General features: G+C 41.7%; 1 protein-coding gene across 1 annotated transcript in view; it reads right to left on the bottom strand.

The window, feature by feature from the left end:
- The window catches only part of LOC134468786 (metabotropic glutamate receptor 1-like), a 60,872-nt gene that overhangs the window by 2,489 nt on the left and 43,383 nt on the right, over window positions 1-15,000 (bottom strand). Inside the window, exons 8-10 of the mRNA XM_063222656.1 lie at window positions 10,563-10,951; window positions 4,968-5,282; window positions 3,318-3,543 (exon numbers count right to left, since the gene is read on the bottom strand). Of these exons, the coding sequence (XP_063078726.1) occupies window positions 3,318-3,543; window positions 4,968-5,282; window positions 10,563-10,951 (930 nt within the window). The remainder of the gene's footprint in view (window positions 1-3,317; window positions 3,544-4,967; window positions 5,283-10,562; window positions 10,952-15,000) is intronic.

Raw genomic sequence — 15,000 nt, 5'->3', positions numbered from 1 at the left:
ACCGACGAGGGAAAACAAAAGCTTTTTGGGCTGAGTTAGCCGAGTCTCGGAAACACTATCAAGATGTCCTTATTTGATTATGACGACATTCTCCTCCTGGAGGGTTTTCTAAGGAAGAAAAAAGGAAATGAAACGCACAGGCTACCTGAGCACTGCTGTAGCGCGGAGGACAAATTGAGATTTTTTTTTCCTCCTTTCGTTTTTATTTTAATTAGCTGTCAGTGACCTCGTTTTTCAAAGCGCAAGTGTTTAAAAAAAGCAAGTGTTTAAAAAAGACCATGTAATAACCGGACATGGGATGATAATGTTAGTCCCTTTTTATAATGGCCATTGAAGCAGATGGGATTTACAGTAAAGGGGCCATCCTCTTAGGAAGTTATAGGTACATTATATACTATGTGCCGTACATAGCATATGGGCCATATGAGTTCATCAAGTTCTCCGTATAAAATCACTGTTGTATGAACATGACATTGGCAGTTGTATTTTGCCCATTTTTTCTTGGTATGGAGTGGTTATTGGTGAAGTCGTAGTGCAGATCCAAATGTCAATACACAGAAAAACTTTTGTTTAGTATGCCCCACTAATCACTGGGGGCTACAATATTTGTATTGTGTTTATTTATACTTGATATTATCTGCTCCGCTTATATTCACTAAGTTGGAGTGTGGCCACAATGACATCTGCGATGTGAACCTGCGCTAGCTGAAGCATTTCCCTCCATATTAAAATGACGGTGTTTGCTGTCACGCAGTGTCACATGAAAAGTGCAAATTAAAGATGTCCTCTCATCGCTATTTCATTAATACTGCTGTGTTCCCCATTGTTACTGAATGCGCTACACGTTGGTCCTGTTTAAAAAAACTTTCGGGTTGCTTTGTTTCAAGCCGTTTCTGCAAGCTAGCAAGGTGGCTTGTGGACAAACGAGAGGGTGTTCCGGGTTTCTCGTGGATATCAGTCTCTGATTGGCTCCCTCCTCCTGCTCTGATGAGAGAAATAATGGATTACAGACTCACCACTTCCCCGGGTGGTACTGCACTATACGTAGGGGCGCCAACGGAGGCGTGCAGGCTCCATTCATATCAGGGCTGTGCCCTTACGACAGCGACCTAGGCGAACTGCAGGCATGGATCAAGAAGAGTGGGCAGGCTGTGTAAACTGGCTTTGTGCTCTGTGTGTATCTGAGAGTAGCAACCAGCTGATAGCTAAACTAAGCTAGGTTTTGAGGCACCAGGCGTTGCTTGTTTTGAAAACAAGCAGGAAAAAAATACTCCACATGTTTTTAGAAAAATGGGTCGACATAAACCTTTGTGGGCAACGCCTTCTTTCGATATGACGCAACACAGAAAGACTTTCATGATTCGCTTGTGGCTCTGCATTGCTTATGTCAATTGAGAAACACCGGGAAACACAGCCAGGCGAGGTGAAGCACCATTATGAAGACTTACATGTGAGTTTGACTTGGGGTGACCGTCCAATTTTCAAAACGTTCTACAGCAAGAGAAATGTAGTGTTAAAAGCAATCCAAAGTCCAAAAAGGGATCCCCACTGAATTACTATATGTTTTGAATGTTTGTATAAATCTGAAGTGTCTGAATTCTGACGATGAATTCGGATGGCAATTGACGAGAGAAAGGACATTGGTTGAGCCGCCAGTGAAATCTAATTTTACAAAATCAGCTAAGAAAATGGGCTGTGAGCAACCACTATTGAAGCAAATATGGTAGCCTTTGTGCAGTATTAATGTCCCGCTATTGAAATAAATATAAAGTAGTTGGGTTTGTGCAGTGTTAGTGTCATTATTCCCACAATCCGTGCAGTTATCTTTGTCAAGATCCTGTGAACTTATCCATGCACTTTTTCAGATCAGCAAAACTAAGCTTTATGAAGCTTTATAAACATCACATGTCTCTCTCACTGTTCTTATGTTTCTACAGTAGCCCGTCCTTCACAGTGTAATTAAGTGTAATTAAACTACATCGGGCATGTTCAAAGACAGCCATATTAAGCCCCCTTCAGAAGACATTGGATCCCTTTCAAGCTAGTACGTCCCGTCCTCTCCTTTTAATTGGGGCCTCGTGCTTCTCTGACGCCCCAACCCCATGGAGAAAACAATAATGTTCTTAACACTGCCAGGCTAGTAGGCAGAGCAACTGTTGGGGGACTTTCCAACATTCAACATTCCAATTTCAAATGAGAGCCTTTGAATTGTGCTTTTGCAAGACGAATAAAACGTTTATCGTCAATGATGAATTGTCTTGGACCACAAAGACTGAAGGTACTAGGTTGAGTTGGGCCGATGCTTTTCCTTTTCGTCTTACTCTATGACTGGCCTTGGGAGAGAGAGAACACGTGAAGGAAATAGCGAAGAGAAGAGACGTCAGGGAAAGAGAGAAAAGAAATAAGTGACAGAGGAAGAGAGAGGAGAAAGAAAGGAAATGGTGATGGAGAGACAGATAGCGTTGTCTTTGCAGAACACACAACTCCACACACACTCCAGTTGGCAGCAGGGAGAGAAACATGGCAGAGAGATGGTCAGTGATGAGACGTTAATGCGCACACACACACACACACACACACACACACACACACACACACACACACACACACACACACACACACACACACAGAAACACGCACTCACACACGCACGCACACACACACGCACGCGCGCGCACGCAAACACACATACACACACACACACATGCGTGCGCACGCACGCACACACACTTTTATGCAAACAACATACACAAATACACATGTTTATCCAACATAACGTACATTAGTGTTAACATTAACACACACACACACACACACACACACACACACACACACACAAAGAGAGATGCATATATGCATGAAAATATGTACACACACAATCACACATACAGATAGATATAGCACACCACCGTCTTCTTCCAACCCTATTTCCTGGATAAGAGCAATTTAGCAACACTTTATACTTTTTAGAATATTTGACTTATTTTTTTATAGTGCATGTGTGCCTCGATTTAGGCAACATTGTGTGTGTGTGCGCGCGCGTGTGTGTGTGTGTGTGTGTGTGTGTGTGTGTTTGTTCTTTATTTATGGATATGCATTATTTTATTAAACCGGATGGAAAACAACCGTCTCCTCCCGCCTGCCCACCAACCCACAGACCCACCCCGTCGTCTCCCCCCATGTCGACCCTGTGAGCCCCACTCACTTTCCGCTGCCGGGGTTGGCTGGCGTGGCGCTGGCGGCCGGGGCGTTGGCGCTGGTGATGGTGGCGGCGGTGCCCGGGGTGGAGCCGGCGGTAGCAGGGGCGGCGGTGGTGGCGTTGTTGTTGTTGGTCTTCTTGCGGCGGAAGATGTTGAGGATGCTGTTGCTGCGGCGGCACGCCGTCTTGCCGTCGCCTACGTGCATGCGCACCACGTCGGAGGTGGTGAAGGCGCTGCGCACGTTGCGCTCGGGCTTGACCATGATGATGTACATCTTGGGTGTGAACATGCAGCCCAGCGCCACGGTGACGCTCAGCGAGACGGAGAAAGAGGTGGTGATGATCTAGTAAGAGTGGGGTAGAGTAGAGTGGAGTAGAGTAGAGTGGAGTAGAGTGGGGTAGAGTAGAGTGGAGTAGAGTAGAGTGGAGTAGAGTGGAGTAGAGTAGAGTGGAGTAGAGTAGAGTAGAGTAGAGTAGAGTAGAGTAGAGTGGAGTAGAGTGGGGTAGAGTAGAGTAGAGTAGAGTGGAGTAGAGTAGAGTGGAGTAGAGTAGAGTGGAGTAGAGTGGGGTAGAGTAGAGTAGAGTAGAGTAGAGTAGAGTAGAGTAGAGTGGAGTAGAGTAGAGTAGAGTAGAGTAGAGTAGAGTAGAGTAGAGTGGAGTAGAGTAGAGTAGAGTAGAGTAGAGTAGAGTGGAGTGGAGTAGAGTAGAGTGGAGTAGAGTGGAGTAGAGTAGAGTGGAGTAGAGTAGAATAGAGTAGAGTAGAGTAGAGTGGAGTAGAGTAGAGTGGAATAGAGTAGAGTAGAGTAGAGTGGAGAAGAGTAGAGTAGAGTGGAGAATAGTGCTTTTGTTAATCCCCAGGGAAATGACGGTGTCTGACAGCTTATATAAATAAACAAATACAAAAGATGCACATAGACCTAATATTACACATTATTGCACATTGCAGTGAACATATAGCACACATTTGTGTACAGCAATTGCATCAGTTCACATGCACACACACCCACGCTCTCTCTCTCTCTCTCTCTCTCTCTCTCTCTCTCTCTCTCTCTCTCTCTCTCTCTCTCTATATATATATATATATATATATCTCTCTCTCTCACACACACACACACACACACAGTTGTATAAAATAGACATAGAAGTACTCTTACAGATGTAATTACAACACTAGTGGTATGATACTTCATGTTTTCAACTTTGTAATATCATACCACTTGAGTTGTAACCATCTGTAAGACTACTTCTATATCTACTTCTATTACAACTCTGGACTCTCCCCCAAACACACCCCCACCCCCACACACACCTTGTAGTTAGAACCAAAGTAGATGGACATACACTATACATATACACACACCCACGCGCTCTCTCTCTCTCTCTCTCTCTCTCTCTCTCTCTCTCTCTCTCTCTCTCTCTCTCTCTCTCTCTCTCTCTCTCTCTCTCTCTCTCTCTCTCTCTCTCTCACACACACACACACACACACACACACACACACACACACACACACACACACACCTTGTAGTTGTAGTCAAAGTAGATGGACACATACACATACACATACACATACACATACACATACACACACGCTCTCTCTCTCTCTCTCTCTCTCTCTCTCTCTCTCTCTCTCTCTCTCTCTCTCTCTCTCTCTCTCTCTCTCTCTCTCTCTCTCTCTCTCTCTCTCTCTCCCTCTCACTCTCGCTCTCTCACTTGCTCTCTCTCTGCCTCTCTCTCTCTCAGACACCCACACACCCACATCCACACCCACCTTGTAGTTGGAGCCAAAGTAGATGGGCACGAAGGCCAGCCAGATGATGCAGGTGGTGTACATGGTGAAGGCGATGTACTTGGCCTCGTTGAAGTTGGCCGGCACGTTGCGCGTCTTGAAGGCGTAGTAGGTGCAGCTGAGGATGAGCAGGCCGTTGTAGCCCAGCGGCGCCACCACGCCCACGTTGGAGGTGTTGCAGATCAGGAAGACCTCGCGGATACTGGGGTAGGACTTGACGGGCATAGGCGGCTCCAGCACCATCAGCACCACCACCAGCGTCAGCTGCATGCTGATCAGCATGAAGGCAATCACCACCTGGCCAACGAGGGAAAGAGAGGAGGAGGAGGGTAGCGGATTGGATTAGAGAGGAGTGAAGAGCAGAGTAGAGTAGATATACGTACTTTATTAATCCCAAAGGGATATTAAGCTGGAGTTCCCTTAGTAACGTGTAGCACAGCAGAGGGGGGTGTTATAATACAGCATAACAAAGAAAAAAAAAACGCACATCCGTCTCAAAAAAGTTTTGGGAGCAGGAATAGCAAAGTCACATGAAAAATGCAAATAAAGTCCGCACACCAGGCTCCCATATCTGTTATTTTAATGTGACGTTCGGGCATCTTGCCCTTCATCAGACATTTCATGCAGTATTTAACTCATTTAAGCCTTAGGCACCTGCAACAAAAAAACGCCTGCTGAATGCCTAAGCCCTTTTTGGGAAAAATGTGCCCATAAAAAAACCTCAGCCTTTGAAGCCTTAGAAACATGAAATAAGTTGCACTTAAGAGCTAGGACCCTCATCTTGCATTAGAATGTGCTCATTCAGCTCTAACATACCCACATTTTTAATACAAAACTCAAATCTCAAGAGTCTGAATGCAGCGTCTATGTCGCTCCAGGCGCCTAGGTCAAGGCAGCGTATACGCAGCATCAGGCTTGAACAAGATTAATTAATAAAGCCCACTAAAACAACGAAAAGCAAGAAAAGAACTGTACACTGACTAGCCAAAAGTACAGTAATAATAATAATAAAACACAATGATATATAGCACTTCTCTACTCCTCTGGCCAATCAAAGCTACACTGTATTCCCCAACAGTACAATGAACTAGAAAAGTTTACGCTGTAGTACTCAATATAGCAAAAATGTCCAGATGACATACACATTTTAGGTGTTCTCAACAGGTTTTCAGGTACCAATAAATTAACTCTGGTTGGCATTGTGTTTTTAAGTACAACTGACATCCTAACACAATGTCTTTGAGTTTGTAAATTGGAACTCTATCTGGCATATGAGTGGTTAGATGTCTTGACAACAGCTGAGGCGACCATGGAGTAGTGGTTAAACAGCTGGTCTTCAACCTCAAAGGTTGCAAGTTCAAATAACCTTACCTACTTCCTAGAACATGGTATGAAAATGTTCAGATGGCCACCAGACCCATGACTCCAGCTTTAATTAGCAATATTTTTCACATTTAGTTTTGAGCGAAATTACAAAAGAAAAAGGCTTCGGTAAAGCAAGACAATGTTTGAGTTGCTGTGGTCTGGATAGGGGAATGGCCACAAGATCAGAGGATTGCAGGTTTGAATCCTGTATTACCAATAAAAAACACTCAAGTAGATATTTATTGTTTATTTCTCTCGAAACTGTGAAAGTTACACATTCTTTAAATCATGTCAATTGGAACTATACAGTATCTGAGATATGAGACTATGGATGTCAGTGTGTTGGGCTTGGGCAGTCATGGACTAACAGTTAAGCAGTTGGCCTCAAAACATGATGGTTTCAAGTTCGATTCCCAGCACAGGATGTTAGTAAAAAAAAAAAAAAAAAATCACATTCAAACATCATTGTTACCTCCGCCAGGAGGTTATGTGATCGCCCGATTTCTGTGTTATCATGTCTGTCCGTCTGTCCTTCTGTCGCTCTGTTCGTTCGCTGCTATTTCGTGGCCTGCCACAAGGTGGCCGAGGTGAATTGAGCAATGACAGGGCGCGCCTGTGAGGTGGATTGATGGACAGTGACCACACACAGCCAGAATGTATTACGCGCGGATTTGCTGTGCCTACATGGCTGCGTAGCCAATGCGTAGCCAATAGCACACCAAATGATATATAATAGCCGATATGCCGACAATATGGCACACATATCGTCGCCGAGTTTATTGTTCTCCGAGTGTTTGCCCTGTCAACCAAATCAGCGTTCGCGGAGCTAATTGATCTCCGAGTGTTTCCCTGAAGTTTACGAAGGTTGGAGATATTAACAACGGCAAACAGTGTTTAACAGTGAACAGACAGCGCCAAGGAGGGAAAGGTAACACAGTTGGTTCTCTACATGAAAGTTTAAATAAAGTTGTGTGGCGACAGTCACCAGAAAGCCAAACAGAATGCACAGCGCGCGGATTTGCTGTGCCTGCATGGCTGAAGCCATAGGTGCGTATAGTCAATAAATAGCACCCAAACATAATGTAATATGTAGGCTAATGGCATGCATATTGTCACAACTTTCGCGGAGTTAATTGTTCTCCGAGTGTTTTCCATGTCAACCAAATCAGCTTTCTCTCGCCTGTTGAAGTTTGTAGCCCACGGAGGGAGGGAAAAAATAGCCTAATAACGGTGAACAGTGTTGGCTATCAATGATGAACAGACAGCGCCAAGGAGGGAACGGTAGCCTATCCAGTTAATCAAAGCTTGTGTTTGGCAGTGATACCAAATCGTTCTCAAAGGCCAAGGTGCCCCCGTAGTCATATCATTCACTATAGGCTATATTATGGATTGATATTAATAGCTGCGCTATTTAATATTGTGGCAAAACAATTATGTGATGAAAGGCATAATGCTTCCAATCATCAACATGTTTATAACACAATGAATGAACAATGACACCAGGCTACAGTATAGCGATGGGATACAATATTTTCCAAATTAGGTCCTATAGCCTATGGCATGACCAATCACATTTGCCAATCACACAATGGCAGGTGAACTAATACCAAAGCTAACCAGGTGAGGTGACATAAGCCTTAGCTAATAAAAGAGACACATAATTTGGTTAAAATTGAATGTTCACTTCTCTGAACACTGTAGGCCTAGCCTATAAATAGTCTAGGCATGCATGGATTACACCACGACATTTCACAAATATTACAACCAAATTCAGCTTCCTTGGCGGAGGTTTGCACTCTCTGAGTGCATTTCTAGTTTTGGTATGATGTCAGTTGGTCGAATTTGAAGTGGAAAGTATGTGTGAAACACATTTGACTGTTAATTATGAGTAAGTCCAATACTTTCTAACAAACAGGGCTAACTTTCTACCAATACAAAACCTGCAGTTGAGTGGTGTAGGGGATAGTCCTCTGCATATAGCCATATTGGCATGTCCTTATCTTGAGGTTGAGAGTTCGAATCCTAAGGCTGGCTCACTCACTTTTTTGGTTGTTTTAGTTGTTTTTTTAATTGTTTACCAGCTTCTGCTTTGTGTAAAGAAGAACCCATCCACGTCAGAACCATAGAAACCATATTTTATTAAAATGTAACATAAAATACAAACTTCTCTAAAAATGGTGAATCTGTCAATGGGGGATAGATTTACTCAACACCATGTGACCATCAAACCACAACTGACAACTTGGCATGTGTCTATCAACCTCACTTCAAGGTAAGAAAAGACCCATAAAAGTGTATTGGTGTGTATGTGTAGTAGTTTACTATGTTGCTGTGTGTGACATTAGGTGCTCTTGATGCTACACTGGGTGTATGTTTTGTTAGCAACTTAGCTTAGAATGTTAGCTACTGCTAGTTAGGCTAGCACTGTGTAGGCCTTTCATACAAATCTTATTCTTGTATCATACATCTGCAGTGTATTTGCAAGTGATGCGTTGCATTTTCATGATGACATATTGCACATTGAACTTCTGTATAAACCAGTGTAGCAATCATGCTGTAGGGGCCTAATCCAACAAGTCCTCATGAAAGCCTTAAACTTATTAGGCCTATTTATGCTCCACAGGCAGCCGATATGGGACCACCAGAACTCTATGATCCATCAGCTCTACTCAACACTCCAAAGGATAAACAACTGACTGTGTTGTGAAGTCTGACACTATTTTGGGAGAAATGTTATTGTAAGTTGGGCTATATGGATCTCCTTCAGCCACCAACTCCTAATAAAAGATTCAGAAAGGGACAACAAATAAATGACTAAATTGCCTAATGTGTTGAGATTGATATATTGACTGTTGACTGTGTGGTCTAAATTTTAGATTTAGATTTAGATTGTTGTGTATTGTATGATTGTTGTGTTATTGTCTACTGTTTTTGTTTGTCAACCACATGGAACAAAATAAAAAAAAACTTGATATAAAGCATTGTTCATGTTTGTGGAATTAAAGCTCATGTTATATTTGTTTTAAACAGAGGGGTGATAACCTAGTGCATTAGTATAAACCAACCAATCAATAAACCAACCAAGATTTTTTTTGGGCTCTAAAATGGGAAAACATAAAACTTTTAATTTTGGAATCAAAAACTTAGAGCCAATATAGCTAAACAATGCTGTGCTTGTTTACTTAAACATTTTAACTGTCTGCTTAGTACTAATTGCATTGATTTTTGCACCATTCTCGAAATATTTATGTCAATGGAGCATGTTAGATCTTTGAGTAGCAGCTACTAAAACATTCAAGATTTTATTTTTTCTCATAACATTTGTTTTCACATAACATGTCTGATTTTATGTAAGACTTACACAAACGTTTTAGTTTTCAACTCAAATCTTTTGTGTAAACCATTGTTTCTGTGCATTTTAGAGTTTGGAGTACATACTTGACTTGGGCTGCTAAAAACTAAAAATCTAATTATGGAATTAAAGTTTTCAATCTTTTCAGTCATTTCAAAGTTTTTGATCATCTTCTGAAAGATTTTGTGTCCTGCATATGCATGCATGTATGTAGTATTTACATAAAACATTTGGTCACAAAACTAAAACTTTAACGGGAATAAGTTTCCACAAAAGTTTAGAGTTCGTGGAACATGTTGGGGAATACAGTGTATTTGAACTGGAAGCAGAGGCCATCTTGCAAGGTGCCAATGTGCCCACACAAGGAAAAAGTAATTTGCTCAACGACATTTCCATGGCAGAGCAGGGCTCAAACCGACACCTCTCCCACGCTCACCATTACTCTCAATGATAAAAAAAAAATCACATTATTCTGTTGTTTTGTACCTTCAGTCAATTTAATGTGTTTACAATAAGTTCAATAATGGTAAATAAAAACAAAACTGTGGGTAGTAGGAAGGCTGAATGACTAGTGACTTAAGGAAAACGTCAACCACAATGGTCTAAGGCCCTTCGCAACTTCGGTTAGCTCCGTACACAATTTCACCAATGTAGAGCATGGATAATCAATGGGTGACAACACAATAGAACTTAATCCTTAAACATTGGCACCCGTGTGCAGGGTTGAATTGAAAACAGTAGAATCGAACGTTGGCAGAGAGCAGTGCTCCGCACTTTATCGGAACCAATGTGCCGAGGCCCTAAGAGGGTCACGCCCACCACGTCAAGCCCTGACTGCAGGTTAAAAAAAAACACCGTACCTGTGCCCAGGCGCTCATGAAGCGCGGCTTCTTGGTGCAGATCTTCTTCTTGCTGCCGGCCAGGATGCGTGCGATGCGGTTGGTCTTGGTGACCAGCGCCGAGTAGCACATGGCGGAGGAGATGCCCACCAGGAAGCGCTGCAGGTAGCAGGAGGCCACGGTGGGCCGGGCGATGAGCGTGAAGGGGCAGATGTAGCCCAGCAGGATGCCCGTCAGGATGAGGTAGCACAGCTCGCGCGACGACGACTTGACCACCGGCGTGTCGCGGTACTGGATGAAGATGAAGTAGACGAAGAGCGTGACCATAATGCCCACGCAGGAGAAGACCACCGCCACGATGGACTCCACGTTGCTCCACTCCAGGTAGCGCAGCGGCAGCGGCTGGCAGACTGGCCAGGGGAAATAAGGTAAGGTACATTTATTATTAGTATTATTATTATTAGTAGTAGTAGTAGTAGTAGTGGTATTGTTATTATTAACAATATTGTCATCATTATTATTATTATTATTAAATTACACTTAGCTGACGCTTTTATATCCAAAGCGACTAACAGTTATTTTAGGTACAGGGTATTGATTACAGTCCCTGGATCAATGTGCAGTTAGGTGCCTTGCTCAAGGGAACTTCAGCCATGGATGAAGCTGCTGGTATGTCTGGGTGGGATTTGAACCTGCAACCCTCTGATTTAAAGGCCAGCGCTCAAACCACTCAGCCTTGGCTGCCCCAAATTTACTTTTTGTTTTTCTGTTTCTGTCTGTCTTTTTGTTTGTTTTATGTGTATAAATGGGGCAGCCGTGTCCTAATAGTCATGGAGTTGGTCTTACAACCAGGGGGTTGTAGGTGTGAATCCCAACTGACCTCTCCCTACATCTCTATCCCATCCATGGCCAAAGTACACTTGAGCAACACACCTAACCCCACACTGCTCCAGGGACTGTAACCAATACCCTGTAATATCCATGAGTCACTTTGGATAAAAGTGTCAGCTACAGTAAGCGTAAGGTAAGGTCAGGCAAGGTAAGGTGACTTTATTTATAGATTTGTTGGCAGGTAAAAAGTAAAAGCTACACAACAGCACAATGCGACAGTGACAGAGGACATCAAGAGATGAGCAACAAACAACTGCTGACAAACAGATAAATGCTCCTGGCAGAATATAGAGAAAAAATTAATACATACATCATTTGGTAAATGAATAAAGGAGGGCTGTCCCAAATGTGGAAAATCATGTACTATCCAGGGTCTTAATTGCTGAGGGGACAAAACTACATCTGTACCTTTTAGTTCTGCACACAGGCATTTTAAACCTACGTCCTAAAGGCAGGGGCTAGAATTCACCATGTAGTGACTATCATTTACTGTAAAGGTGAACTGTGTAGAACGGTGGTCAGATTAGGTATTGCAACTATGCTACTCATTGAAACAGTGCTGCCTATTGCTAGATTTAATATTTTCATGAATATTTACTAAATAATAGTAGTAATAACAATAGAATGACTAAAGTACAGTAAGTTTTGCAGCTAGAAATGTCTATTTCTGAAAATTCAAAATGGTGTTGGCCATGACCATGGAGAAGATTCCCCTTTTCATTTATGAAAAATGCCCTTTTTCCTGTCATTACGAATACTTAGATTTTGATGGTGGTGGTAAGTATTCATGGAAAAGATAACATTTCTGAATGGGCAGAATGAGTTCTGGAAATGAACTACTAAAAAAATTACACAGTCACCATTACAAGATGAACCTCACTATTCTCTGTAACTGCCCATTATGTAGGGGTTTTACTGTAAGTCGAGCTGTGGATCTACTGAACTGAAAGGAGTACAAAACGAGCATAGAAGAAGCAGGAAAGGAAAAAAAACAGAGGAGAGAAAATTCTAACGGTGAATCGAGAGCGAAGTACAAGGTCGAGGCAGAGAGAGTACAAAAAGAAAAGAGGAGAGCGGAGAGACATCAGTGTGTGCCAAGGTGCAGCACATGTCACATACAAACATGAGACAGACAAAGCATTACCAGTGAAGTACGTGGCCACAAGACGAAGGGATGGAGATGGAGGGAGTGCACTCCTCAGATCCATCCGCTGTCCACAACATGGATGGATGGATGCATCATTGATAGATGGGGAAATTGTGAGCAGTTGTGAGCAGTTTTAAAGTTTTAATCTACTGTATGTATGTATGCATGTATGTACTGTATGTACTGATTCTTGAGAAAGTGGCTAAAACAGGTTGTAATGTTGAAAGAAAAAAACAAAGTGTTATATGGTATATCCTTGTAGACTAAGGTCTTGGCTTTTCAGAAATGCACAAGGCCAATCTCCCCATTATGTATTTTTTTCAGAAATCAGGCTTTTCTCCGACCATAGCTTGTTTTTTGTCAACACCGTCAGACACAATTAAAAGTTATTAAAATTGTATTGATTTGGTTGCATATGTATCTGGAGTTTTTAAGTGATTATGTGTATTTTTTGGTTCACACATATGCCTTTAAATGTTGAAAATTCACTTTTGTTCTATTTTAATACTGTTTCATGTGTTCTAATTTTAAAATATGTACCGTCAAACAATGCTTACTTAACGCCTAAATACAACAAACAATTTTTTGTAATTTCACAAATATTCGTGTAGGCTTAAATTGGCTATTACTTTGATATTTCAACAACTCCTCAGGAAAATGTTGTAAGCACATTCCTTTAAAATGTCCAAAACCTCCTTCTTACGGTGGTGACTTAAGAACTGACGGTGGTGACAGTAATCTGAGAGTGGTGAAAGTGGCCTAATTAGTACCTGCATTTAGCAAAATAAATAGCCCTCTCAAGTCAATGGCATCTTGCATAAACACTTTATTTTTGTGTGTGCACAGTATGAGCATGTCTTTTTACTTCATTAGTTAGATTATCTAGGAAGTAAGCCACTGGTTGTTGAAAATGTGGTAAAAACAGCTTTTAAGCTGTTCAAATCCAAAATATAGAGGTGTATTATCATAGATGTAGGTCTTGGCTGTGCAGTGAATGCATTGGCCAAGCTCCCCATGTTTAACATTTTTCATAAATGGGCTCTTTCTAGTTTTGTCAAAAGCGGCAGACAGAATTAGAAGTAAAAACACATGTTTACTGTATTAAAGTGAATTACTTTAACAATTCAACATAACTGTAGACACTTATTGTATGCATATTCTTAAAACATGTCAAAACACGTAAAACATGTGTTTTTTGGTGAACTCCATCAGATGTCACCACCGTCAGGTTTTCTGACAAAAAAACCTCCAAATGCACCTCAGTGGTGCCTAGAGTATAATTTTGGATCACAATTATTACTAACATGCCTAGTAATGTTTCATTAACCAGCACAATTTACTAAAATATGGAACAACATGATGAGTAGAACAAAATCTGACGGTGGTGACATCTGACGGTGTGAGACAAAAAAAACACTCTTTTAAAATATTAATGCATTGTTTTGTTCACATTAGCCATTTCATTTTCGCTCTGTTTCTTGGGTGCTTCATACCTTTTCTGAAAAAAATTATATTTATTAACATTAATGTAATACAATAGTATTAAAACCCCCGACGGTGTTGACAGTTTATGGTTGGGACAGTACCAGTGTCCAAACAAATTAACAAATTGAGGACAAAATAATAAACTTACAGGAGCTTCAGTGATGGTGAAGTAGGCAGTAGAGCTGAAGGTTTGAAAAGGGGTCCTCAGTAATGAAAATTACCTTGTGCATACCTGATTTTATTGTCTTTTAGAAAAAATCTGACGGTGGTGACCAATATGCTGGACACATTTTGAGCAATCAGTAAATAATAGTAAATATTGTTTTACATCCACTATGTGCACATCTGTAGAACCACTTTAATATGGTCTTCCACATCATGGTGATATTGTTCAATTCTGTTAGTGATTTTTGTATTTTAAGTCAATTGAAATGATGATGCCAGTCCTTGGGACAGGCGTTTTTACAGGGTGTGGACATGTTTATAGCCATGAAAAGTAATAAAATTACACTTAAATATTTCAAACAACTGTGTATTCGTGTGACAGACCCCTTGGCCATTACCTGGGTTCATTTTGTTTGTGAAAATGTAGTTGATTTTCCACAGAATTAATATTTTACTGCAGGGACATGTTTTTGCCAAACTTTCAAGAATCAGTGATGTATGTGTATGGATGGATGAATGGATGGATGATGGATGGATGGATGGATGGATGGATGGATGGATGGATGGATGGATGGATGGATGGATGGATGGATGGATGGATGGATGGATGGTTGGATGTATGGATGGATGAATGGATGGATGGATCTGTGGGAAGAACAGAAGAACATCAAGAGGAGATGTTGGAGATAACTGATGGTGGCTTGGTGAAAGCAGCTGAAATTCATGGAAGGTCTTCCCCATACTCCTCACAATACACCGTCTCTAAGCACA

Source organism: Engraulis encrasicolus, chromosome 18 (genome assembly GCF_034702125.1).
Source record: "Engraulis encrasicolus isolate BLACKSEA-1 chromosome 18, IST_EnEncr_1.0, whole genome shotgun sequence".
Lineage (NCBI taxonomy): Eukaryota > Metazoa > Chordata > Actinopteri > Clupeiformes > Engraulidae > Engraulis > Engraulis encrasicolus.
This window is presented reverse-complemented; position numbering and strand designations above follow the sequence as displayed.